Genomic DNA, 26,541 nt, shown 5'->3' with positions numbered 1-26,541 from the left:
TACTGTTAAATCATAGCTGTGTACATTAGTGCAATTAAGAGGTACAATGTGCTGGTTTCATATACAATCTGAAATATTCTCATTGAACTGTTCAACATAGCCTTCATGGCATTTTCTTAGTTATTGTTTGTAGACATTTGTATTCTGCCTGTACCCATTCTAAGATGCACCATAGGTGTGGCCCCACCCATTACCCTCCCCCTCCATCCTAACCTCCCCACTCCCTTCCCCTTCCTTAGCCCTTTCCTCATAGTCTTGTGCTATATAGTTGGGTTATAGCCTTCATGTGAAAGCTGTAATTTAGCTTCATAGTAGGGCTGAGTACATTGGATACTAACTCATTTTAATGAAATAACTGATAATCAAAAAGAAAGAGGCAGGAAAAAGCACTCTCAATCTCCTTCACAATAGGCACAGAGACCAGAAGAAAGCAAAATAGCCTCGGGAAACAGTTCTCTATAAATGTCTACCCTTGATTACTGCATCTGGAGGACATGCCAACTTTGACAGACTCCAAACAAAGAACTGACAATTCCCATTTCTCCATATTGCCTTTGCAGAGAGCCTTGTCTACAGCAGATATTTAAGAGCTTGACGAAGCAAAACTTAGATTTTTGTCCATTACTATCACCCTTTAAATATAAAATTCACAAGTGATCATTTGTTAATTTAACAGACAGGCTACTCTCAAAGCAGTGAAACATCTTGCTGATAAATAAGGTGTGTACCAAAATTTAAAACCTTCATTCTTTATATTCAAAATCCTACTGTAATAATTAACTAGTATTGTTCAGGTTTTTCTTTCTTGATCATTTTGGTTCTACCCAAACCTAGATTATTTAACTAGAATAAAGGTCCACCAAACATTTTCTTGGAGGGTTATATAGTAAATATTTCAGACTTCATCAATCAGGAGACAAAAGTCAGTCTCTGCCCCATCACAATGGCTCACCTATAACCTTAGCACTTTGGAAGCCAAGGTGGGAGGACAGCTTAAGCTAGCTCTGGAGTCTGAGATCAGCCTAAGTAGGAGCCAGATCCCGTCTCTACAAAAAATAGAAAAATTAGCCAGATGTCATGGGGTTTGCCCACAGTCCCAGATACTTGGGAGATCTGGGCAAGAGGATCACTTGAACCCAGGAGTTTGAGGTTGAAGCTACAATGACACTCCTGCTCTCTACTGAAGGCAATGGAGTGAGACACTGGTTAAAAAAAAAAAAGAAGGCAGTCTCTATGTAATTATCTGCCATTTTATCTCTGTATTTTATCTAGGTGAAGTTTCCTGGTTTCCTAACAGAATTTAGAGATTTAATCTGTGGCATATCTTAATGTTCAGCTATGTTATTAGAGGTAGTGTTCAAGCTTTAGTTTTGCTACTCTCTGTGTGATAGTCACAAGTCACATTATCCTTGCTCTGCCTGAATTTTGTGGCAAAACAAATGGACTGGGACTGGAGAATCTGCAAGCATCTCTCCAGCCCTAAGTTTCAGTATCAGGACAGATGAACAAGCACAAAAGTCCACTTATCTTTCAGTTATTTCTACCTCAGTTCAGGTTTTCCAAACCCAGGGCACATCAGATTTTTTAATACTGCAAGCTTAGAGCATTTATACGTACTCTTAAAAAAACACATTAGGAAAAATTCTTTTATTATTTACAAATAGATGTTTTTCTCTTAAAACCAAAATGTTTACTTAAAAACAATGAGGTTTTGAGTCTGTGAAAACTCCAAATCCTTAACTTAGATTTGCTGAACTGAAAATACCAAATCTTTATCAGATATTGCTTAAGTCAAAGTGATTAAAGTATAAAACTTTAAGTATGGCAGGCGTACTTAAAAGACTAGTTAAAATATTAATTCTCATCAAAATATATTTAATAAGGAAATATCTGTCAAATAAGCCTCACTAGATGGGAGCCAGAGCTCGGGTGATGATTTTCATCGTCTTCTACACAAACACTGTGTATCTCATGACCGCAAGTACCATACAATCCAAGGGGGCTCTGCTGCATGCTTTATTACCATATAAAATCATTAAGAATGCACAGATCAGAATTCCACCTGGGAAGAGTAGAATTCCTCCCTCATATTTAATTATTTTTAGCTAAATGAATGTATTTTCATTGATAATCAATATGAAACACTTCCCTGCTATCACCAGATTACTGCTATGTTCAGCCACAAAGTAAATGCTTAGAAGGGCAAAGACCAGGCGGCACCTGTGGCTCAGTCGGTAAGGCGCCGGCCCCATATACCGAGGGTGGCGGGTTCAAACCCGACCCCAGCCGAACTGCAACAACAACAAAAAAAATAGCCGGGTGTTGTGGTGGGTGCCTGCAGTCCCAGCTACTCGGGAGGCTGAGGCAAGAGAATTGCTTAAGCCCAGGAGCTGGAGGTTGCTGTGAGTTGTGTGATGCCATGGCACTCTACCGAGGGCCATAAAGTGAGACTCTGTCTCTACAAAAAAAAAAGAAGGGCAAAGACCATCATAAATAAAGAGCTAGATTTCTTAATGACTCATTTCCAGGCTGTCTGAGGATCCACAAAGTAAACAATCATCCTTTTGCCATTTTAAAAGGCACTGTCCATTAACACACTAGCTTCAGTTCAAATATACAAAGAGCAGGTGATCCAAGAAACTTACATTTAAACTAGTTAATTACATCGGTTATATCTAACAATTACAAGATACCTACACTTTCTTAAAATAGATTCTCTAAGCTGATGCTTATTTCAAAAACCAAAAGACTCTCAGAACTAGGTTTGATGCAAAGGATTTCCAAAATAATTTTCAAATAGCTGTTCTCAGTTTAATACTCCTCTAAGACATTTCTAAGGGAAAGTCCTTAGATATACTGTATGTACCTGAGAAACTAGTGATGTGACATAGCTGTGCTGGGTGGGAAAATGGACCTCTTTCTTAATTGTTTTTAGGTGGGGTGAAGGATAAGCGCATGTGGTATTTTGTGGGGGGTGAGGAACTGGGAGCAGATAAAGTGAGAGGCGATTAAGCAATTACGAGAACTAGCACAAACTAGGGAAGAAGAAGACTGTTTCACTGTAGGAGTTAAAAAAAACAGGTCCCCTCAGCTACCAACAAGGGTACAGCTCACTCCATATGCACCAAGTGATGTCAGCATCCTGGATGGTTGTCACTCTAATATAACTAAGTCCACAAATACAGAATAAGCTAGAACCTCAGTTTTTACTGGAAGGCCTTCTCCATAGAGCAATAAAATTGTTCCCTTTAATGTAAAAGACTAACGTAGTAGCAGTTCTTGGTTTAGGTATATAAATATATAAAACCCCCAAGGACAGAAAAATAAGAAGTGAACACGAAGCTTTCCATTTCCAAACTGAAATAAAGCAGAACAATTGTTAAAAGTTCTCCCAAGTTCTATCAAAATACTTCCCGAGAATACATTATAACAATAGTTTGTATTTTAAACAGGTCACTCAAGGCAAGAAAGTAAGGCAAAGAGCCCCCTCTGGTTTCTTCAGATTCAGGCCTATTTTGTGTTTGAGTCTAGAGACAAGAAATAAGATGCTGAAAACTGGTGGCTATACCTCAGTCCCTTCCACGTTACCTATATATACAAAGATTCACCATACTTGGTGATTAAAACCCTTTAGGGCTGACATCAGAGATCCGATTCTCTCTAGTAATGACTCCTTGGCCAGCTGTGCTTACCTGAATAGCTGCAAATGCCAGGGCTGCCCAGATAACATGCATCATGATTTCTTGTAGCTTCTTCACAACTAGAGCCTCACACCCCTGTAACAAACATACAGTCATTCTCATTAGAAATCTTTTTTAAAGTGAAAACTTCAGATTCACAGATTAGTATTCATTGACAGAAATAAAAATGACAGAAACTAAAAGAGGGAAAAAAGATAACATGATTAGAGTAACTTACAGAAATGTGATTAACGCAAAAATAGCACTTTTTTTTTCTTTTCCTTTTGAAACAGCACATTTTTAAAAAAATTATGGTAAAACAAAATGGCATTCAAGACAAACAAAAGAGAATAAAAAAGAAGCTCTAAGTAGCAACAAGACACAATGAAAAACATCTATCAGGCTAGACTCAAGTTTTGGTCAAAAGACTCACCTCCGCATAGAGGTCAGAGGGGTGGGCCAGGCTGCCATTACAGCTGCTGGCAGTCTCTCTGCAGCAGCTTAGAGGGACACTCTGGTTTTTGGTTTCTTTGAACCAATCTGTATTTTCCCAGTCTGAATAATTGTGAATTCCACAACAATGAAGCTAAAGGAGAAGAGAACAGATGGCTGAACTTCAGGGTTCCATGCAATATAAAGCTTTCAGATCAGCTATTCTAGACCAGTGATGTCCAACAGAATTTTCTACAATGATGTAAGGTCTGCATGGTCTGACAGGGTGGCCACTAGCCATATGAAGCTCCATCAAGCACTTAAATTATGGCTAGTATGATTAAGAAACTGAATTTTAAATTTTAACTTAAATAGCCAGACATGTTTACAGTGGTTCTAGGTTTCTTCCTTGAAAAGCACACTACCTATGAGGGTAGTTTCAGCTAAGGCAAATCTGGTTCCAAATTAAATATTACTTTCAATGACAAAGTGTTTAAAATGTTTTATCTGATATATCTGGGGTTTGCTTTAAGATAACTGACCAAAAAATATGTGGGGTTAATAAATAAAACAAAATTGGCCAGGCATGGTGGCTCATACCTATAATCCTTGCACTCTGGGAGGCTGAGGCAGGATTGCTTGAGGTTAGGAATTGGAGACCAGCCTGAACAAGAGCAAGACTGTCTCTACTAAAAATAGAAAAATTAGCTGGGCGTTGTGGCACGCACTTGCAGTCTTGACTACCCAAGAGGCTGAGGCAGGAAGATGGCGTGAAGGGAGTTGGAAGTGCTGTGTGTTAGACTGACACCCCAGCACTCTAGTCTGGGCAACAGAGTGAGATGCTGCCTCAAAAATAAATAAATAAGGGCGGCGCCTGTGGCTCAGTGAGCAGGGCGCCGGCCCCATATACCGAGGGTGGCAGGTTCAAACCCAGCCCCAGCCAAACTGCAACAAAAAATAGCCGGGCGTTGTGGTGGGCGCCTGTAGTCCCAGCTACTCAGGAGGCTGAGGCAGGAGAATCGCTTAAGCCCAGGAGTTGGAGGTTGCTGTGAGCTGTGTGACGCCACGGCACTCTACCGAGGGCAATAAAGTGAAACTCTGTCTCTACAAAAAAACAAAACAAAACAAACAAAAAAAAATAATAAATAAATAAATAAATAAAAACAAGACTGACAAAAGTTTATAATATCTGAGGCAGGGTTATAGGTACAAAGATGTAATACACTATATGTAGTGGAAGATCTACCTTTGCGTATATTTTAAATGGTCTATAATAATTTTGTTTAACAGTTTGTTGCCTTTTCTGATATTTCTAAAAGTATATGTAGTCTTTTCACCTATCCCCAGGTCCATCTGAACTCCCACCTTTCCTATGATACATACCTCTCTTCCAGTATGACCCCTCTAAATTCTTTGGCTAGGGGAGAGGAGAGAACTGATGTCTGTGAGGGGGTAGTCAGATGGTTTAAAAAAAGAAAGCTTAAGATATTGCTTATTTGCTGATGATATTAAAATAAACTTTTCAAGGGTGAAAAGTTGGGGAAAATATTGGACACATCAGGAGGATTACCATGGCTGTGAAGGTACGACTAATTTACACAGCAATATCAGTTAGTTTAATGTTGACCCAGTAGCGATTGGGCCTCAAAAACAAAATTGCCTCAGGAAGCTCACCTGTCTCTGTACATAATCAATAGCCCGGCTGGCAGCATCAGGGTTAGTTCCATTGTAGGTCTTATATACCTTCTGAATGCTGCGATCAACTTCATTTTCTACCTGAATCAAAACAAAAAATTCAGTCCCTCAAAAATACTGGTAAAAGTAATATTAGTCAAGGCTCTAGCTAAAATGCCTGTATGTTCGCAAATTGCCAGCTCTCTGTGAAGTTTCTTATAAGAAAAAAGGTTTTCTCCCTTCCTGCCTTCATATAAATTCAAAGTGTCAGGTAAAAAAAAATCAGACATATTATAATCCCACAGATTAGCCTACAAAGACAAGATCATGTGTAAAATGACAGGCTAACATTTCGGTAATCCTAGCACTCTGGGAGGCTGAGGTGGGTGGATTGCTTGAGCTAAGGAGTTCAAGATCAGCCTGATCAAGGGTGAGAGCCCATCTCCACTAAAAACAGAAAAAACTAGCCAGGCATGGTGGTAGGCGCCTACAGTCCCAGTTACTCAGGAGGCTGAGGTAGGAGGATGGCCTGAAACCAGGAATTTCTGATTGCTTTGAGCTATGATGACCCCATGGCACTCTACCAAGAGCAACAGAGAGAGACTCAGTCTCAAGAAAAGCCACATTAGGAAAAAAAAATCAGTTTTTAAAAGCTGATGTTCAATATATGTCAAAGAGGGGACAGAAAGTAAACCCCTTAACCTACAACAGTGACAAGACTATAAAACTTACAACCAGAACGTGGGTAGGGACACAATCAATTGCATTTTTAGGCACAGGTATATGATGCCTTACGTATAATGGGTTTGCATGAACTTGGAATAGCATGCCTTTGACTTAAAACTGTTAACAGTAAGAATGATTCCATTATGTCCTTACCATGGCTTTAAAATTATAATAAAATCAATTAAATTGAAAGGAGCTTAAATGGTACTGTGGGTGGGCAGAAAAATCAGTGAAAAAAGAAAGGAAGGAAAAAGAAAAGAAGAGAGAATGACTAATAAAAGGAAAGAGGGGTAGAAGTGAGTGCTGGCAAAACTGCTTTGATATTCTAAGCTGGTAGGACCCCTTGTTCCTCAGGACGGGTATGGAAGGTAGGATTACAACTCATAATATCTTTTTTCTATGTCTAAGACCAAGGTATTTTTAAAAGAGGCAATGGAAAATGAAATCCTAAGTTTAGTTCTTCTAAAACAAAAATCAGAAAATTTATACTCTCCATCATGTAGAGAATCTACAGGCTAAGGAAATTTGTACAAACTTCTCAGCTGGTTATCCTTTGCAGCCATAAATACCTATGATCAATCTAATCAAAACTGTGCTATATTAAATGAGACTAGAAGTCTTGACGTGTAAATAATAACTAATTAACTTTAGATATTTAAAGCACTAGCTAAACAAAAAAGGCAAATGAAAATGCTGACTTTGGTAACATACATTTGTTCTATTTCAACTGAAAAATGTGCATTACCTTTTAAAGCATCATGTGAATTATAGTAGACAACATACCTTTGCTCTGTAAACATATCCCAAAACCACTACGACAACTTCTGTGACAAAGACCAAGAGTAAGATGATGACAAACTGTAAGGAAACATTGTGAAAAATTAAATACAAATAAAAAACCCTCTAAATATACTTGCCCCATATGCCAGAGGTGGCAGGTTCAAACCCAGCCCTGGCCAAAAAAAAAAAAAAAAAAAAACAATTCTCAGAGATAAACTGCCAAAAGTTTAAGACAAATGTTAGTTCCATTCAAATTATAAGAGCCAAAAGGACTACAGAATTCCATGTTCAACTCAAGAAGAGTAAGAGATTTAAGGACACCCCCATGTTCTAACAACACATGCAGACAGTGCAGTGCTAACTTACCGTTGCAAGTCCGCAGCGACTTTCCCGGATTGTGGCACAGCAGCCAATTAGCCCAATAATGAAAAGCAGGGCTCCTACAGCTATGATTACTACAGCAGGAATAAGAGTGTACACATCTTCAAAGAAGTGGTCATAGTCATCATAAGTGATAAAGACATAAGCTCCCACGTAGCATAAAATGCCAGCTGCTCCCTGCAGAAAACAAGGTCAGAGCATTGGTTTTTAAGCCTTGCTAGCAAAAACTTGCTACTATTGCTTCATTATGTTAAAACTGAATAAATGTTCTGATCACTGTTACATCTATTTGTAGACCTTTTTTTAGTAAAGATGAAAAGTCTCCTGTTTCGTTATTAAGCACTTTTCTTTACTACATAAAATTGAAAAGTTTTCCAAACTTTACCTACTTTTCAATGACTGATGGTTCAGCTAAGACCAAGAAACCATGAATCAAAGAAATAACACACATGACAACACCCCCCACAAACTCCCCGCAAAGGCTTCAGCTCCACTGAATGTCCAGTACAGATCACAGTGGGGTGGCGGGTGGTAGTCTTTGGTCACTGCAGTTGCTCTCAACAAATGGGGAAATTAAGTACAAGCGCCAAAGCTCTGATTTGAACTCAGAAGATCTGACTACAGAAATCTGCACTTCTAAATCTCTACACCCTAGGGGAAAGAAAATACAATAAGCACTTAAGCGTGATACCTACTTGGCTATCCTAAAGACAGTAAAATAAGCCAGAGGGCTCAGTCACCAAAGAACATCTGATTTGTTTATTTTTTTAGAATGGCACTTCTCAAACTTTAATGTGAATAGGAATCGCCTAGAGATCTTATTAAACTGCAGATTCTTATTTGTAAGTTTGGGGTGGGGCCTGAGATTCTGCATTTCTGACAAGTTCCCGAGTGATGCTGATATAGCCGGTTTTGGAGCACAGTCTTCGTAATCAATCAGGTGTCATAGAATAAGGGGAAAGTGAATGCAGAAAGTCATGACCAGGTATGCCTTATTTCAGTTGCTGCTCCAAACACCCTGCTCTACTGTAAAGTTTTACACACATATCACTGTCAATCTGGCTATCACTGGATAGTCAAATGCCACTTGCTTGTATTAGATTAACTGCTACAACATTTAGTCTAATGTGTTATCATTTGTAGAATACTTAGAGACTTTCAGAGGACACATATAAATCATCTTCAAACTAAATAACAGCTTCCATAATGACAGCAGAAATATCATTAACTCCTCTGAACCTGAAAACTCAGTTTCCTAAGTCTATGAAATCCAGTGAAGTTGGGCACTATTTTCCTATGCTAGGCCATTATCACCACTGTCAGATAAAGAAAAAAAATATTCCATTCATGTGCAGTTGAGAAGGTAATTTGATTTTTTTTTTTTTTTTTTTGAGACAGAATCTCACTTTGTTGTCCCTGGTAGAGTGTCGTGTCACCACAGCTCACAGCAACCGCAAACCCTTGGGCTCAAGTGATTCTCTTGCCTCAGCCTCCCAAGTAGCTGGGACTGTAGGCGCTCGCCACAACTCCCAGCTGTTCTTAGAGGTGGGGTCTCTCTGTGGCTCAGGCTGGTTTTGAACCTGTGAGCTCAGGCAATCCACCCACCTCAGCCTCCCAAAGTGCTAGGATTACAGGTGTGAACCACAGCACCTCACCCGTTTTTTTTTTTGTTTTTTTTTAATAACATAGACTTCTTTTTTTCTTTCTTTTTTGAGACAGAGTCTTTCTCTGTCACCCCAGGAAGAGTGCTGTGGTGCTATCATAGCTTACTGCAACCTCAAATTCCTGAGCTTAAGAGATCCTCCTCCTACCTCAGCCTCCCGAATAGCTGGGTAACTACAGGAACATGCCACTTCCCCTAAGTAATTTTTCTATTTCTAGTAGAGATGGGGGTCTCCTTCTTGCTTAGGCTGGTCTTGAACTCCTGAGCACAAGCAATCCTCCCACCTTGGAATCCCAGAGTACTAGGATTACAGGTGTGAGCCTAGTTAGGCCCAGCCTAAGAAACTTTTTTTTTTTGCCTTTGCAGTTTTTGGCCAGGGCTGGGCCTGAACCCTCCACATCCATATGGGGCCAGTGCCCTACCCCTTTGAGCCACAGGTGCCGCCCCTAACATTGACTTTTTAAAATGAGAAGACAACCAGAATAATGGAAGTAATTTAAAAAAACATATTGTTGTTAAACTTTCTCTGGTTTCAGAGAGGCCCCACTGGTTTTCTTCCTACTTCTCTAATTGCTCACTTTTTCATTTTCTTTATGGACTCTTCTTTATCAGACTGTGAACTGTTAGTGTCTCCAGGGTTCTATCTTCAGATTTATTCTTAACAAATTCTCTGGGATTTCCTTGGGCTATGCTAGCCATAGCATCACTAATCACCGCGGCTCACCACCTGAACTAGCATCTGGGTTTTTTGTTTTGTTTTGTTTTGGTTGAGACAGAGTTCTACGCTGTGCCCTGAGCCGAGTGAGTGAGCCGAGTGCAATAGTGTCGTAGCTCACTGCAACCTCAGACTCAGGCTGTGGGGATCCTGCTGCCTCAGAATGGAGGCTGCCTCAGCCTCCAAAGACACTGGGATTACAGGTGCACACCTCAGCACCCGGCTGGGTTTTTCAATTTTTTTCATGAGTCGGGGTCTCACTCTCACTTAGACAAGCCTCAAACTCCTGAGCTCAATCCTCCTGCCTCAGTCTCCCATAGGGCTGGGATTATAGGCGTGAGCCACTGTGCCCCAGCTATCTGGGGTTTTTTTTTTTTTTTTTAGGTTTTTTTCTTTTTGGAGACAAGGTCTCACTCTGTCGCCCTGGGTAGAGTGCTGTGGCGTCACAGCTCACAGCAACCTGAAACTCCTGGGCTCAAGCAATCCTCCTGTCTCAGCCTCCGAGTTGGGACTACAGGTGCCCGCCACCATGCTCAGCTAATTTGTCTATTTTTAGTAGCGAAGGGGTCTTGCTCTTGCTCAGGCTGGTCTTGAACTCCTGAACTCAGGCAATCCACCCACCTCAGCCCCCCAGAGTGCCAGGGTTATAGGCGTGAGCCACCCAGCCTGGCCCAGCCCAGCCCTGAGCTAGCATCTTAAATCTACATATTTTCATCTGTCTTCCTGCCTACCCCATCTAATCTTCTCTTACATTTCTAGCATAGCAAAAAGCACCAGAGACCTCATTTTTGTAGTGAAATACCGGAAGGTTACCCTAGACTTGTTCCTTGTCCCACCTCTACATCCCATCAAACACCAAACTCCTTCAGGTTGACTTCTGGAACGTTACCTCAACACCTCAACTTCTCTTCACCTCCATGGTAGTGCTTCTGTTTTAATTTGGGCCTTATCACTGTTCACCCAAAATCTTACTTGTTTGCTTTCCCTGTCCCTTAATATTTTCTATATACTACCGGGGCTATTTTTGTTAAAAATACAAACTAGAACAAGGACTAGCCTTGTTTGAAATCAGGATGCTAATGAACCAAGCTCTTCCTCCTTGGCTTTTCAGTTCAAACCTCGTTACTCCTCATATACCATGAACAATATAAAACTGTTATACCCAAATGTACCACATTTCTCACTTCTCTACCTCTGCTGTTCTTTCTGGAATGCCCTCTCTTCAGCTGACTGGGCACTCACTGCTCTTTAAGATGTAGTTTAAATGTCACCCCATTTCTTCTGGAAGTCACTCTTGACGACTGCAGCCTGGATTAGGTGCCCTTTGTCCACACATATCACCCTGTGTATAGCTCTAACAGTGCATGTATTAAACCGTTGCAGTTGTAATTAAACACATCTCAATCTCTCTCAAGGGCACAATTATACCCAACTGCCTTGCATCCTGTATCACCACCCATCACCTAAAATAGTGCTTGGCATACAGCAGGCATCTACTAACATTTATTGAGTATACCTCATTGTACTCCTTCCCCTGAAGTCACCTTCTCATCTCTGATGTAAACTTTGGTTTGGGGCGGTGCCTGTGGCTCAGTGAGTAGGGCGCCGGCCCCGTATGCCGAGGGTGGCGGGTTCGGACCCAGCCCCGGCCAAACTGCAACAGAAAAATAGCCGGGCGTTGTGGCGGGCGCCTGTAGTCCCAGCTGCTCGGGAGGCTGAGGCAAGAGAATCGCGTAAGCCCAAGAGTTAAGAGGTTGCTGTGAGCCGTGTGACGCCACGGCACTCTACCCGAGGGCAGTACAGTGACACTCTGTCTCTACAAAAATAAATAAATAAATAAATAAACTTTGGTTTGTATATGTATTTTTTCTGTTCCTCTTTGGCCCAATGTTTCTAGTTTTTAGTTCGTCACTCACATGATTTGGCAACTTAATCCAGTTTACTGAATTCTGATGGCCACCACATCTAGAATACATTAGTTTATAAATAGTTCTCTATAATTATAAATGATATATGGGCAGTCCCGGGTTACGAACAAGATAGGTTCTGTAGTTCTTAAGTGGAATTTGGATGTAAGTTGGAACAAGTACATTGACCTATTACCTGTAATAGCCTACATTTGTTAAGTGCAAGTTGTATATAAGTTGGATGTTCATAACTTGGGGATTGCCTGTACTTATAACATCCATGCCTGTCCAAAGGTCCTCACAGGTCATTGACATATTTGCTTTGGGGGAATAGTACTATGGAATGAAGGTGAATATAGGAAATAAAAGAGGAGAAACAGCTTCATTTTAATTTGGCTGCATTTATACAGAAGTATGTGGACTACTTGACCCTCCTACCAAATACTATCTTTTCTTGACTACATCATGTGTGATATATTTTCACACACAATTATATACACAAATATTTTGCTAAAGTAAACACAGAGGGTCCCCCAAAAATGTATACACATTTTAAGAAAAGAAAAAACTGTATTAAAATTGTAATAATATATACTGATGACAAAAGATGAATACAAGTCACATTTGACTTCGGTAATACAAAAAATGCTCAAAGTATATACATAATATATAATACACAGATGACATCTTATAATGTGTATACATTTTTTTGGCATCCCCAGTAGTATCAGTCCTCAAGCTGAATTAGAAGCCATCTTAGACCAGTCACGGTGGCTCATGCCTGTAACCTGAGGGAGTTGGAAAGCCAAGACAGAAGGATTACTTGAGGCCAGAAGTTCAAGACCAGCCTGGACAAAATGTTCAGATCCTGCCTCTACCAAAAAAATTTTAAAAATTAGCCAGCATCATGGTGCATACCTGTAGTCCCAGCTATGAGGAAGGACAGAGAGGCTCTCTTGAGCCAAGGAGCGTAAAGCTGCAGTGAGCTACGATGACAACACTGCACTCTAGGCAGGGAAACAGAGCAAGACTGTCAAAAAATAAATAAATAAACAATAAATAGTAAGAATCCTAAACATGAATTAATCAAATTTTGTCCAGTTTGTTTTCATGAGTCATTTCTGTATTCTTAAGATTCTTAACTCTTCTTCCTCCAAAAGGTAATATTTCTTAAAAGACTTGAATTAAAATGAAGTCCATTTTGAGCTTCTGGTAACTTGGGTTTTAACCTACAAAAATCTGAATGAAAACAAGATAAAAATGGAGGATACATGTACCCAACAATTAATCTGAACCATAGAGCACAGAAGAACCACATGCATTTTAGGTATTCAATAAGTTTTCAAGCTAAAGAGATTCCTATGAGACTCAAATCTCGTGTTCTTGGAAATGGGCCGAGTGAAATGCTTCCTGTGCTGCCACCCATCCCCCAGAAGAGGCTCACATCTGAAGTTGAGACCACAAGAAGGAAGAAAACAAACCACTACCAACAAAAACCAGACTCACAACAAATGCCATGGAGGGGACTGCCATTTGTAAAGCTGCTGCTGTTTCCTGAGACTCCAAAGCAGCTTCTTTTCTCAGGCTGCAAACCAGTTAGTATCCAATTCACACAACAGAATGAGAACACAACAGAGCATATTTGGCAACATACAGTGGGAAGCAACTTAGTTGCACACACAAAAGCAGAAACAGCACTGACTGCTGATACAATAAATCAAGTTTAACTAGATGCTGTTTCCTAAATTGACACTACTTCAAAATATTTTTCTTTTAATAAAATCTGTATATAGTGTATAATAAACAATTTATGAAATGACACCAGTTACTTTGAAAATACAGAGTAGGTGGCCAAGTGTGGTGGCTCAGGCCTGTAATCCTAGCACTCTGGGGAGTCGGGACTGGTGGATTAACTGAGCTCAGGAGCAAGACCCTGTCTCTTAAAAAAAAAAAAAAAAAAAAATATATATATATATATATATATATATATATGCATATGCCAGGCATTGTGGCAGGCTCCTGTAGTCCCAGCTACTAGGGGGATGAGAGGGGGGCAGTGGCAAGAGAATCACTTGAGCCCAAGAGTTTGAAGTTGCTGTAAGCTGTGACACTACAGCACTCTAAGGCGACAGAGTGAGACTCTGTCTCTAAAGAAATAAAACAACAACAACAACAAACAGATTATGTGTCTTAACAAATGCCTCAAGACCTAAGAACAGCCCTAAGCAACTGCTTTAAGGCCATCCAACCATTAGTATGAAAAATACCCTAAAACTTGAGAGAAACACGGGAGTACACTGTAAGGTAAATGGAAGGGAGGCTAAAAGTAATTCCTAACTCGTGTGTATAGGGACTTTGTAGTCACTCAGATTTTTAATGTAGAAGCTCAGGCTATTCAGTAAAGCTGAATAAAAGGTGAGCTCAGTTAAATTCTTTTTCTGAAGGGGCCATGATGGGACTGGGATCTATCAAAGGATCTGGGCTTTGCCAACAAAGCAGCTGCAAAGGGTGGAGGCAAGGAAAAAAGGAGATGGGAGAGAGGTGCAATAGAAGAGGAGACGAAATGTAGAACTTGGAAGCAACTGAACTGCTTTAGTCACCACCAGAAAATCTGAGCCTAGGAGGATTTGTGCCAGGACAGTATACTAAAAATATTCATCCTTTTTACAAAGAAGTGAAAGAAAATTTAAAGGAAAGGCTGAGGTCTGAAACTACACAAAGAATAATTTTTTAAAAAGCCATTCTTCTTTATCTTTTAAATTAGCCTATGTATTAAATTAAGTCACAGAATTTTAAAATTTTGAGAACCTGTGCTTTTCTACGACACCAAGCTGTTCCTCTAAAAAATAAAGCTATCTCTTATAAAAATTTGGAGGTATGAGTTCCCAAAATATCATACTTCATTTATTTTATTCTTCTTCCACATTCCACAAATGTGAAATCTCTTAAAGTAAGAAAGTCCATCTTTATATAAGATTGTTTTTTCTATAGTTTAGAAATTGTTTTTGGGGGGAGGTAATTTTCAAATCCTCATAAAAGAAACAGATGAAATGATAAAATGCCAAAAACTACTAGATTCCTTCACATCCATCAACCACAGTATAATCTGCCAATATTAAAAATGGAACAGATTTGTTTCAAACAGGGAGACAGAGTAGCTCTGCTATCAAATGCATCTACATGGAAACTTAGAAATGTGAAGGAGAAAGCACCCCACAGACAAGTAAGTGGGTGAAGACCAAGTGGAGGTGCAAGTGACTTTCTCACAGTGTATGAAGTAGACAAGGGTGATTCATGTCTAGAACTGGTGAGAATCGGGACAATGCAAAGATGAGGGACCATCTGGACGTCATTCAGCTAAACGGGAGAGCCTGACAACTTGCCTGCCAGTGTGAACTGCTCCTTTGAAGTGATTTTTGCCACAAAGAATCAACTGATAAGTAGAAGTGACTGGACAGCTGGGAGAAAGGGGAAAAAATAGTCAAGAAGAGAAAGACTGGGCAAAAATTGTTGTGTAGTCTAGACTTTATAAGAAAGCCATTTTAAAAGCAGAGAGGGTGAAAAATCAGCAAAAATTCATTCTTTGAACACATTTTTATTTTATTCTTTTATTTATTATTATTGTTTTGTTTTGTTTTTTTGAGACGGAGTCTCACTCTGTTGCCCAGGCTAGAGTGCCATTGCGTCAGCCTAACTCACAGCAACCTCAAACTCCTGGGTTCAAGCGATCCTTCTGCGTCAGCCTCCAGAGTAGCTGGGACTACAGGCACCTATCACAATGCCTGGCTAATATTAGTAAAGAGCAGCCCTCACTTTGCTCAGGCTGGCTGTGAACTCCCGGCCTCAAGTAATCCTGCCTCAGCCTCTCAGGAGGCTAGGATTATAGGTGTGAGCCACCAGGCCCAGCCTTTGGACACATTTTTAAACATCTAACCTGGAGTTTCTTGCACAGTCATGTTAGTTTTGTTTTGTTTTAATAGAGACAGAATCTCACTTTCTTGCCCTTGATAAAGTTCCGTGGCATCACACAGCTCACAGCAACCTCCAACACCTGGGCTTAGGCGATTCTCTCGCCCCAGCCTCCTGAGTAGCTACGACTACAGGTGCCCGCCACAACACCTAGCTATTTTTCTGTATTGAACCCAATACCCTCAGTATGGGGCCAGTGCCCTACCCACTGAGCCACAGGTGCTGCCCAGTCATGTTAGTTTTTTATATACCGCACTTTTCTCTGCAAAGAATCATTGGTAATTCCATACAGTGCACTTCTGAAAGGTCCCCAAAACCTTTGTGACATTACAGGTGTCTTAAAATCATCTTTTGTTTTATTTTTTTGAGACAGGGTCTCGCTCCGTCACCCTGGCTATGGTGTAGTAGCATCGTAACAGCTCACTGCAACTTCAAACTCCTAGGCTCAAGCAGTTCTCCTGCCTCAGCCTCTCCCCAGTAGCTGGGACTACAGGCATACACCACCATGACAGTTAATTTTTCTAATTTTTATAGAGATTGGGTCTCACTCTTGCCCTGACTGTTCTCAAACTCCTGGCCTCAAGCAATCCTCCCCTTTGGCTTCCCAGAGTGCTAGGATTACAGGTATGAGCCACCGCACTCAGCCCATCTTAAATCTTTTAGCATTCTACTTACCATAATATTCTCTAGTCCCACCATGCTTTGTTTCAACTCTGATAAACTAGTTCATGTCACTAAACATAATTACTCATTTAAAAAATCCACTGCCTGAATATTTCATATATTGTATCAACTTCCGAGGAAAAGACTATTTCAAAGACTTCAAATCCTCTTTCAGAAATTAAAGCTACTGACTTGGTGCCTGTAGCATAGTGGTTATAGCTACACCGAGGATGGTGGGTTTGAACCTGGCCTGGGCCAGCTAAAGCAACAATGACAACTATGACAACAACAACAAATAGCTGGGCACTGTTGTAGGCACCTGTAGTCCCAGCTACTTGGGAGGCTGAGGCAACAGAATCATATAAGCCCAAGAGTTTAAGGTTGCTGTGAGCTGTGACGCCATGGCATCTACCAAGGGCAACATACTAAGACTCTGTCTCAAAAAATAAAAAAATAAAAAACGGTGGCGCCTGTGGCTCAAAGGAATAGAGCACCAGCCCCATATACCAGAGGTGGTGGGTTCAAACCTGGCCCTGGCCAAAAAAAAAGAAAAACTGAAAAAGAAAAAAAAAAAGAGAGAAAAAAAAATTTTAATCCTTTTAAACTGCCATTACTTTGAGGATATACCAAATGTCACGTTCCTCAATTCTGCTCTATTTTCACGTTTTCTGTACTTTTTTAATCATTGTTTATCCAGCTTTACAAAATTGTTCTTATTTAATCCAATTTATAACTACCAGTTGAAAGACCGAAAGTTCAAGTGGCAAATGAAATTAGAGATCAACCAACTGCCACAGCCAAATTATTAGAATACCAAGGAACTATTTTCAGACTATAGATCTCCAGGGGTCATCTGGAGAAGTATGGAATTTAAACATGCATTTTCTTGGAGATCCTCTGTTATCCAACCCTACTCTGTGAAGAGTCAGTTGTGACTACAGGAGCCTGGGGTACTTAACCTTTATAAAACTAAAGTTTGTCCATGCTTGGGTTATATATTTTCATCAGTAGTGGCAACAATGTAAAATATGTCAACATTGATATAAACATCCTTTAGATTAAAAACAAATACATAAATGCAAATAATCTTTCTCATTTAGTAACTCTACCAAACTATTATTATATGTGTATATATAAAAGGGTGTAAGAAGGAAGAAGAGATAATAACATTTTTTAAGGAAAATTTGAGACCACCTATGAGTATTGTTTTTGGGAGAAGGATACATCTAGAAATTAAATTCAGGAAGAGTCTGTCCTCTCTCCTCATTAGCTGTCAGATAACAGGGACTATGTTTAGACTATGCATTTCTCAGGAACAGATACAGGACAGCAATGTATTCAACAAGCATACACTGAGTAAATGATTCTTAGGGTATACTTGTGTGGTACAAGTACACAATTTATAGAATAAACTTTCTGTAAAAAGGAAGACAAATTCTAACCTGATTTGGATCTTCTGGAATAAAATTCATTAAAATATTTCAAAGCATAAAGCCAGCTGCAGTGGCTCATGCTGGTAATCCTAGCGCTCTGAGAGATCAAGACAGGAGAATCACTTGAGCTCAGGAGTTCCAGACCAGCCTGAGCAAGAGTGAGACCCCATCTCTATTTAAAAAAAATAAATAATAATAATAATAATTCCAAAGCTAATAAACAACATATTCCTTAAACTGTAACTAAAGAGAAGCTTTCCTGCTCATTCCAAGTTCTAAAGAATTACTCAGGGCTATAAGGCTCTTGGTCTGTAGACAGATAACTAAGAATGTACTAAGATTAGAACCATTCATTTTCTTAACTTTCAAAGACAAATTAAGAAATACATTTCCTTTTATGTACTATGACTTGCTTACTGACAAAGTTCTAAAGAACTGAAAAGCATTATGAAAACAAACTGTTAGCAGAAGGTGTGTTCCAAATGACATGTTCTTTGTCAGGGTAGTCATTCATAATAGGAAGAATACACAGTACAGGAGGTAGAAAAACAAATTCCATGGTGTCAGATAAAAGATCCGGTTTTAAAAGTATTGTATTACCAACTCAAATATGTAGGATATGCTGGAAAACACAAAATATGCACAAGATTTGTGAAGGGAAAAATTTTGAAATATTTCATTATAAATAATTATATATATACATATATATTTTTATTTTTTATTTTTTTGAGACAGGCACTTACTCTGTTGCCAAGGCTAGAATGCCGTGGCCTCAGTCTACCTCACAGCAACCTCAAATTCCAGGCCTCAAGTGATCCTCCTACTGCAGCCTCCTGAGTAGCTGAGACTATTGCACCCACAGCAATACCCAGATAATTTTTCTATTTTAATAGAGATGGGGTCTCACTCTTGCTCAGACTGGTCTGGAACTCCTGAGCTCAAAGGATCCTCCTACCTCCACCTCTCAGAGTACTAGGATTACAGGCATGACCCACTGTGCCCAGCCATAAATTTTCATTTTTTAAACAAAAGAATGAAGGTATACTCACAAGTATATTCTGATCTTAGAGGGTATCACGTCTTTCCTTAGTTTTGAATTACCCCATCTCTTCCAAATCACTCCCAAACTGGCTCCTTCTTATAGATTCTTGGCTAACCTAAAGCAGCCACCCCATCACTCTATTACATCACTGCTTGTTTTTTTTTTTTTTTTTTTTTTTATTTTTTTTTTTGTAGAGACAGAGTCTCACTTTACCGCCTTTGGTAGAGTGCCATGATATCACAGGACTCACAGCAACCTCTAGGTCTTGGGCTTCAGTGATTCTCCTGCCTCAGCCTCCCGACTGTTTTAAATTCCTGCATAACACATCATCACTATTTGATATTTTTCTTCTTTAAATTGTCTTGCCCCATCAGAAAGTTATATAATAAGGACCACTCTTTTCACCATTTATTAACAACATAAGCACAAAATAGGTGCTCAAATACTATTATATTTGTTTAATAAAGCAATTTTCCCTACCTAACCCTGGTGAGAATAGCCCACAACACAATGTCCTAAAGCTGAAGATGCTGGCGTGGATGTGGAGAGAAGGGAACAGTTAGTTATACACTGTTGGTGGGACTGCAAACTAATACAGCCCCTTTGGAAAGAACTATGTAGAATCCTCAAAGAACTCAAAATAGACCCTCCATTTGATTCTGCAATCCCATTAGTAGGTATCTATCCAGAAGAAAAAAAATCATTTTATCATTAGAACATCTGCACTAGATTGTTCACTGCAGCTCAATTTATAATCACCAAGATGTGGAAACAATCCAAGTACCCATCAACTCATGAAGGGACTAATAAACTGTGGTACATGTTTACCATGGAATACTATTCAGCCATAAAAAAATGAAGTCTTTATATCTTTTGTATTAACCTGGATAGAGCCAGAGAACATTCTCTTTAGTAAAGTATGACAAGAATGGAAAAGTACCAAATGTACTCAATACTAATATGAAGCCAGTAAATGAACTAGTACATGCCCTCACAAGAGAAAAACTCAATTTAATTCAAGTTGCGGGGAGAAGGGAAAAGGAAGGGGCATTGGTGTGCTCCCATCCAATGGGCACAATGTGGGAGTCTGTGGCACATCTCCTGAGAGTGGGACACAACCACAACAGGACCTTACTTAACAAATGCAAACACTGTAATCTATTTGTATCCTCACATTAATCTAAAATAAAAAAAAAAAAAGAAATAAAACCCAAAGCAATTTCTCTTAATTGTATACATTCACACAGGTAAATGTGGTAAATTTTTTTTGAGCTAGGGTGAATTTTAAAGGTTATCAAATACAATTTATATGTACACAGGCTATTTCAAATGAGTGACTGACAATAAAGGTGTCACATTCCAAAGTTGTTTTTAAAGGGATTTATTTGAAAAGTGTTTGATATTCAGGTGGCGCCTGTGGCTCAGTGAGTAGGGCGCCAACCCCATATACTGAGGGTGGCGGGTTCAAACCTGGCCCCAGCCAAACTGCAACAAAAAATAGCTGGGTGGTGTGATGGGAGCCAGTAAGTAGTCCCAGCTACTTGGGAGGCTAAAGCAAGAGAATCGCCTAAGCCCAAGAGTTGGAGGTTGCTGTGAGCTGTGACGCTACAGCACTCTACCAAGGGTGACAAAGAGAGACTCTGTCTTCTCTAAAAAAAAAAAAAAAAAAACAGTGTTCAATATGCTTGTAGTACTTCTTCCTTCCATGAGTGTTTCAGTCTTACCAACACCTCTCAAAACACAGGAAAACCAAAGACCTAAAAAGATGTTCAATATTCTAAATCCTAGAAGCATGGACAAAGCTTTCTCTTACAGCCCCTGTAATGCCTAAGGTAAATATGAACAAAATAAATATTAGCCAATCAAATAAAGTAGAAGGTAATTTACATAACACAAGACTTGATTAAGTAATCAAGTAACTTATCAGAATGAAAACCTAATATTAGAACATACAGATGTAAACTTGTTTTAGATGAAGGCTAAACCCCTCCTGGGTCAGATCAATTTGATCTACCAAATTAAAAATCCTGCCTGGGTCTGGCACAGTGTTTCATGCCTGTAATCTTAGCACTCTGGGAGGCCAAAGGAGGAGGATCACTCAGCTCAGAAGTTTGAGATCAGCCTGACCAAGAGCAAGATCCCATGTCTCTACTAAAAATAGAAAAATTAGCTGGGCATCGTGGTGCACACCTGTAGTCTCTGCTACTGGGGAGGCTGAGGCAGAAGGATCGCCTGAACCCAGGAGTGAGAGGTAGCAGTGAGCTATGTTCACACCAATGCACTATACCGTTGGGGCAACAGAGACCCTCTCTCAAAACCAAAAATTTTGCCTGATTTTGGTACCATCTATAGAATACACTAATGACATTACAGTACGCTTCAAATATTACTCATTTACCTCAAACACTCCCAACTTTGTTCAGTAAGCCATCATGGGTCTAGCACTAATACATTTTCATTTAAAGCTACACGATTCCATAAAAATAAAGTGATGCAAGTTGTGTATGCATTCACATGTTCAAAATTATCTTTTAAGCTACAAGTTCTAATATTCTGGAATCTGTCTTAGTCGGTTTTCTCTTGTGTAAAATAAAATAAAAAACTGAAATAAAAATTGAAATCGGGTACTTTATAAAGTTAGGGAATTTATTGCTTACAGATACGGAGGTTAAGAAGTTTAAGGTCAGAGGGCTGTCTCTGGTGAGGGCCTTCTTGTTGTTTGGGACTCTTATTATAGAGTCCTGAGACACAACAGGGTTCACATTTTAAGGGGGTTGAGCTCAGGCTTTGATTCCTCTTCTTATAAAGTCACCAGTCCAATTCCTACGACAACTCATTAATCTAAGAATGGATTAATCCATTCATGAGGGCAGAGTCCTCATGATCCAATCACTTCTTAAAAGTTCCACCTCTCAATTCTGCCACACGGGGGATTAATTTTATGTTTCTTTTTCCTCTTTTTGAGACAGAGTCTTGCTCTGTCATACTGGGTAGAATGCAGTGGTATCATCATAGCTTACCGCAACCTCAAACTCTGGGCTCCCGAGTAGCTGGGACTTCCAAGTGTGAGCCACGATGCCCCACTAATTTTTCTATTTTTAGTAGACAGTGTCTTACTCCTGCCTCAGCCTCCCAGAGCGCTAGGATTACAGGTGTGAGTCACCAACCCCAGCCAGGATTAAGTTTCACCATAAATTTTGTAAGGGGCATTCTAGCCAAAGCAGGAACTCTCTATTTTTCATTACAACAAAAATCTTTCAGGATTTCAGAAATGACTGTTTCCTCTTTTAGTTTGTGCCTTTCCACAATAACAATCTTATTGCATTGCCCAAAACTGTCTACACAACATCAACATCAACAATTGTGGCTGTCAGATCACTTACAGCTTGTGTATTTCAGGTACATATCTATTTCCATATAACGGCTCAAGCGAACCAGGAAATAAAGATACAAGATGCAGTTTAAAGATCAAGCCAAAGAATGTGCATTGTGGTTCAGGCCTATAACTCTAGCACTCTGGGTGGCCAGCCAGGAAGATTGCTTGAGGCCAGGAGTTTGAGACCAGCCTGAGCAAGAGCAGGATCCCCTCTCTATAAAAAATAGAAAAATTAGTTAGGGTGGTGCCTATGGCTCAAGGAGTAGAGCGCAGGCCCCATATACCGGAGGTGGTAGGTTCAAACCTGGCCCTGGCCAAAAACTGCAACCACAACAACAACAACAAAAAAAAAAAAAAGAAAGAAAAATTAGCCAGCCATGGTGGCACACCTGAGGCCCGAGCTGCCTGGAAGAGGCTTAAAACAGGAGAATTGACTGAACCTAGGAATTTGAGGTTGCAGTAAGCTATGGTGACACCATGAGACTCCAGCCTGGGCCACAGAGCAAACTCTGCCTGAATACATACATACACACATACATAATCTTGCTAAAGTAACTAAACTTTACCACTTATCAACAATCATCTATTACCATTAGATAGTGAAGAGCACAACAGAATTAAGTCTTTACTAAAGTTGTCCAAGGATACCTAGACAAACTTTTGATATACTCTATGTAAAGAATGTTTATTCTTATATCACAAGGCATAACAAAGGGAAGAAGGGGCCACTGCATATGAAAACACTTACCAGAACTGAAGAATGCATCACAAATTCCGAGGAAGAACCTGTTAACATTTTTTAATTTACTTACGTCCCCATAGTGACTCAAGTTTTTAAGCAACTTTAAAGCCTGGCACAATTTCTAATTTTAACAAAGCTAAAATAGGTATGTTTTAGAGAAGTGATTCTAACGTAGCCTAACCAGTTCCTTCCTCTTTTCAAATTTTTTAAAGTCACACCTTGTTCTAACACCACAAGCTCTATAGAGTGGGGGCTGAACTGGGTTTGAACATAGGTTCTACCCCACCTTGGGTGTGCTACTGTAACTCAGTAAATCTTATTGCTCTCATCTGTAAAATAAGCACAAGTAATATACCTGGCCAGGTGGGGCTGCTGTTGCTGATACTCCATAAACTTGGCATAGTGCCTGTGTGTAGCATGCACTCAATGGGAGTTCTCATTACCATCAACATCAGATTCCAATACTTTGTCCATAAATTAATAATTTGTTGGAAGACACACCTAATACTGTTTCCACATTAGTTATATTGCACTATGCCACAATTTTTCCCCTGCATGTCTGTTTAACTTCCTTATCACAGCTCACAAAAGCTTTACCATTCTACTAACGCAGATAAAGGTATTTTTACAAAGCAGTGTGACTTCATTATTGGCAATGACCCACTACAAAGTTCAAAATAGCCTTCTCCACTGGAGTAGCACACATAATTACACGATATCCAAGGATTCATAAGCAATTACTTAGAATGAACCGGTAAAGTTTTTTTAAAAAAGGTGATTATTTAAAGAAAATGATTGCTGAATTTCCAATATTTTGTTACATTAACAATTCTAGTCCTGGGCTTGACTAGCCCAGAATTCACCCAATACATATTCTTCAAATTCAAACACAGAAGAACCTCCGTAGTTGACCACCTCCCTACACTGACCACCTGAAGCTGACCTAATTTTCACAGACTGGACAAGGCACCACAAGTGCGTTATCAGTACAGTAGCCCTAGTTCCTTCTGGTGACCACTTCCATATGTTGACCAGTTTGTTACAGTCCCTTGGTCAGTGAACTTAGAGGTTCTACTAGTTATGCTCAGAAAATGACACCAACTAAAAAGGGCACAAAGCCATGTGTCTGCCTCTTATCTTACTATCTATAATAATACAATGTTTCTTATTCAGGGATCCTGCAAAATTATTTTTTCTTTTAAAAAGGTCAGTAACTCAAAGTATGGAAACACTGCTCTAACTGAAAAGAAATCATGAAAATCCCAATGTCACCTGGGTGATTCTGAGCAGGCACTACCTTCCAAGGAGGACTCTTTCCTTCACACCATAAACACCTTTAAAGATTTTATGGCAACACAAGTGTGTAGCAAGTGTCTTTTTATATACAACTTATCCTTTTCTGCTACAGCTGCCAAGACAGGAAAAGCTTCATCCACTGTTGGAGGGAAAAGGGAGAAGGAAGGAAAGGATTCTTTCCATAATAGGTGTATGTGTAGGAGGAACGAGCCAAATGGGGACGGGTGAGGATGGACAGCAGGACATGGTTAAAGGGAATGTTCAAAAAGCGTTCTGAGAACAGTGGTCAGAAGACTATTTAGGGCAAGGAAGTGTTTATGACACAGGAGGGAGGAAAGGTGACTTGGGACCCGACTGAGGACTGAAGTTGCAATACTAAAAGGAGATTGATGAACTATCTATGCTGAAAGTTTTGTTTTGTTTTGTTGCTAAATAAAAGAAAGTGATGTGATGGAGAAAATGCTTCAAAAGGTTTATCTGGGTGCAAGGTCCAGCTGGACTGCAGGATGGACAGACTGACAGGACCAGCACAGGTTATTATAAAGTGAGATAAGAACCTGAACTAAGATGGAATGGTTATAAACCCTTCTCTGGAGTAGGCCCCTCAAAATGAAGAAGCCACTTTTTATTCAAAGTGAACTCAATCACCTTAAAAATCTTGTAACACCTGAATCATATTTAACTAAAGTTTATAACCTCAGACTACCCACTCTCATGACCAAAACAGACCGATTTTCCTAATCAAAGGATTATTTGGCTTCTCGAGTTGAAATCTTTTCCGTTTTCTGGACCAGTGACCAGCCAACCGGTTCCTCATACACAAAGACCTCTAGTCCAGATCTCCCGCCCCGGACTCGGAAGCGTCCCCGTCCCGCACATCTGCGCGGTCTGCTCGCACGCCTCGAGAACAGCTACGGATCTGCCGGGCCCTGACAAACAAAGCAGAGACTGCCCTGTGCGAGATATCCTATTTCGAGCCTGATGTCCTGAAAGAGCCGACGAGGCGAGCTCTCGGTCCTGCAGGCCACTGCAGGGGGCAGGCTGGGGACTCGGCCCCGCCTCTCCACCCCGGGCCCTGGCACCAAGCCCGTCGGCCCGGGCGTCCGGCGGAGCGCGGAGGCCGCCGGTTGGCGGCTGCGGGAAGCTCCCGAGGACTCCCCGTCACTGTCCTGTCCTCCGCGCCCGGGGCCCTCCTCAGGGCCTGGACGGGACCTCGCGAAGCGGCCTCTGCGACCGGGCCTGTCCTCTGCCTCAGCCGCGGGGCCCCGGCGCCCACCCCGCCCCTCCCCGCCGCGGCCCCCGCAGCGCCCGCCCAGGCCCAGCCCTGACCCCCACGGGCCCCTCGCCCTTCCCGGCCCGCCGGCCCCGCTCACCCAGAAGATGAGGTTGAGAAAGACCAGCACGGTCTTGGAGGAGGTGATGCCGCACTGGCCCATGGTGCCGGGTGCCCGCGAAGGCCCTGCCCGGCGAGCGGGGCTGCGCTCACCGAGCGAGGCGGCAATGGCGGCGGCGGCGGCGGCGGCAGCGGCGGCGCCTCCCCGCTGGGAACTGCACGGCCTGCGTGGCTATCGCCGCAGCCCCCGGCGCTGTCGCGCAGCCCAGACCCCAGCAAACACCTCGCTCCTCCGCGCAGCCGCCGCAGTCCCCCCGGGGCCCCCGCTCCGCTCCCTGGCAACCGAGTTCCGCCTCCCGCGACCCGGACGGCCGCTTCAGCCAATCACTCCCATGGAGGCGGCAGTGAGGCCACGCCCATTAAAGGAGCCGAAGCCTCAACTCCTTTCTTGGCCTGTGGCCGCCCTTGGAAGCAGAGAGCTCCTTAGGGAGGTTCCGGTGGACCATACCAGCTCCACTCCTATTGAATTACATTTACTCTTCCAACCTTCTTGATGATTTACAACCCGCAGAGCGCTGTCTTTGCCTATTCTCTGCTAGGACATCGGAGACGCTAATCTCTCCCACTCCACATAGAGATTTTCCTGACCAGGTAATACCTAGGCAGCACAGTTTGAGAGAAGCAGGGCGAGCATAAGCAAATGCTTATGGAGAAGTTACTGTAGCAGAC

At 41.1% G+C, this 26,541-nt stretch overlaps 1 protein-coding gene across 1 annotated transcript in view; it reads right to left on the bottom strand.

Moving 5' to 3' along the window:
* Nucleotides 1–26,175, bottom strand: part of TSPAN3 (tetraspanin 3) — a 32,478-nt gene extending 6,303 nt beyond the window's left edge. The window contains exons 1-6 of the mRNA XM_053595974.1: nucleotides 25,853–26,175; nucleotides 7,659–7,850; nucleotides 7,296–7,370; nucleotides 5,787–5,888; nucleotides 4,114–4,266; nucleotides 3,693–3,776 (exon numbers count right to left, since the gene is read on the bottom strand). Coding sequence (XP_053451949.1) covers nucleotides 3,693–3,776; nucleotides 4,114–4,266; nucleotides 5,787–5,888; nucleotides 7,296–7,370; nucleotides 7,659–7,850; nucleotides 25,853–25,915 — 669 coding nt within the window. The 5' untranslated portion in view covers nucleotides 25,916–26,175. The remainder of the gene's footprint in view (nucleotides 1–3,692; nucleotides 3,777–4,113; nucleotides 4,267–5,786; nucleotides 5,889–7,295; nucleotides 7,371–7,658; nucleotides 7,851–25,852) is intronic.
* Between the last annotated feature and the right edge of the window lie 366 nt (nucleotides 26,176–26,541).

This window comes from Nycticebus coucang, chromosome 6 (assembly GCF_027406575.1).
Source record: "Nycticebus coucang isolate mNycCou1 chromosome 6, mNycCou1.pri, whole genome shotgun sequence".
Taxonomy (NCBI): domain Eukaryota; kingdom Metazoa; phylum Chordata; class Mammalia; order Primates; family Lorisidae; genus Nycticebus; species Nycticebus coucang.
This window is presented reverse-complemented; position numbering and strand designations above follow the sequence as displayed.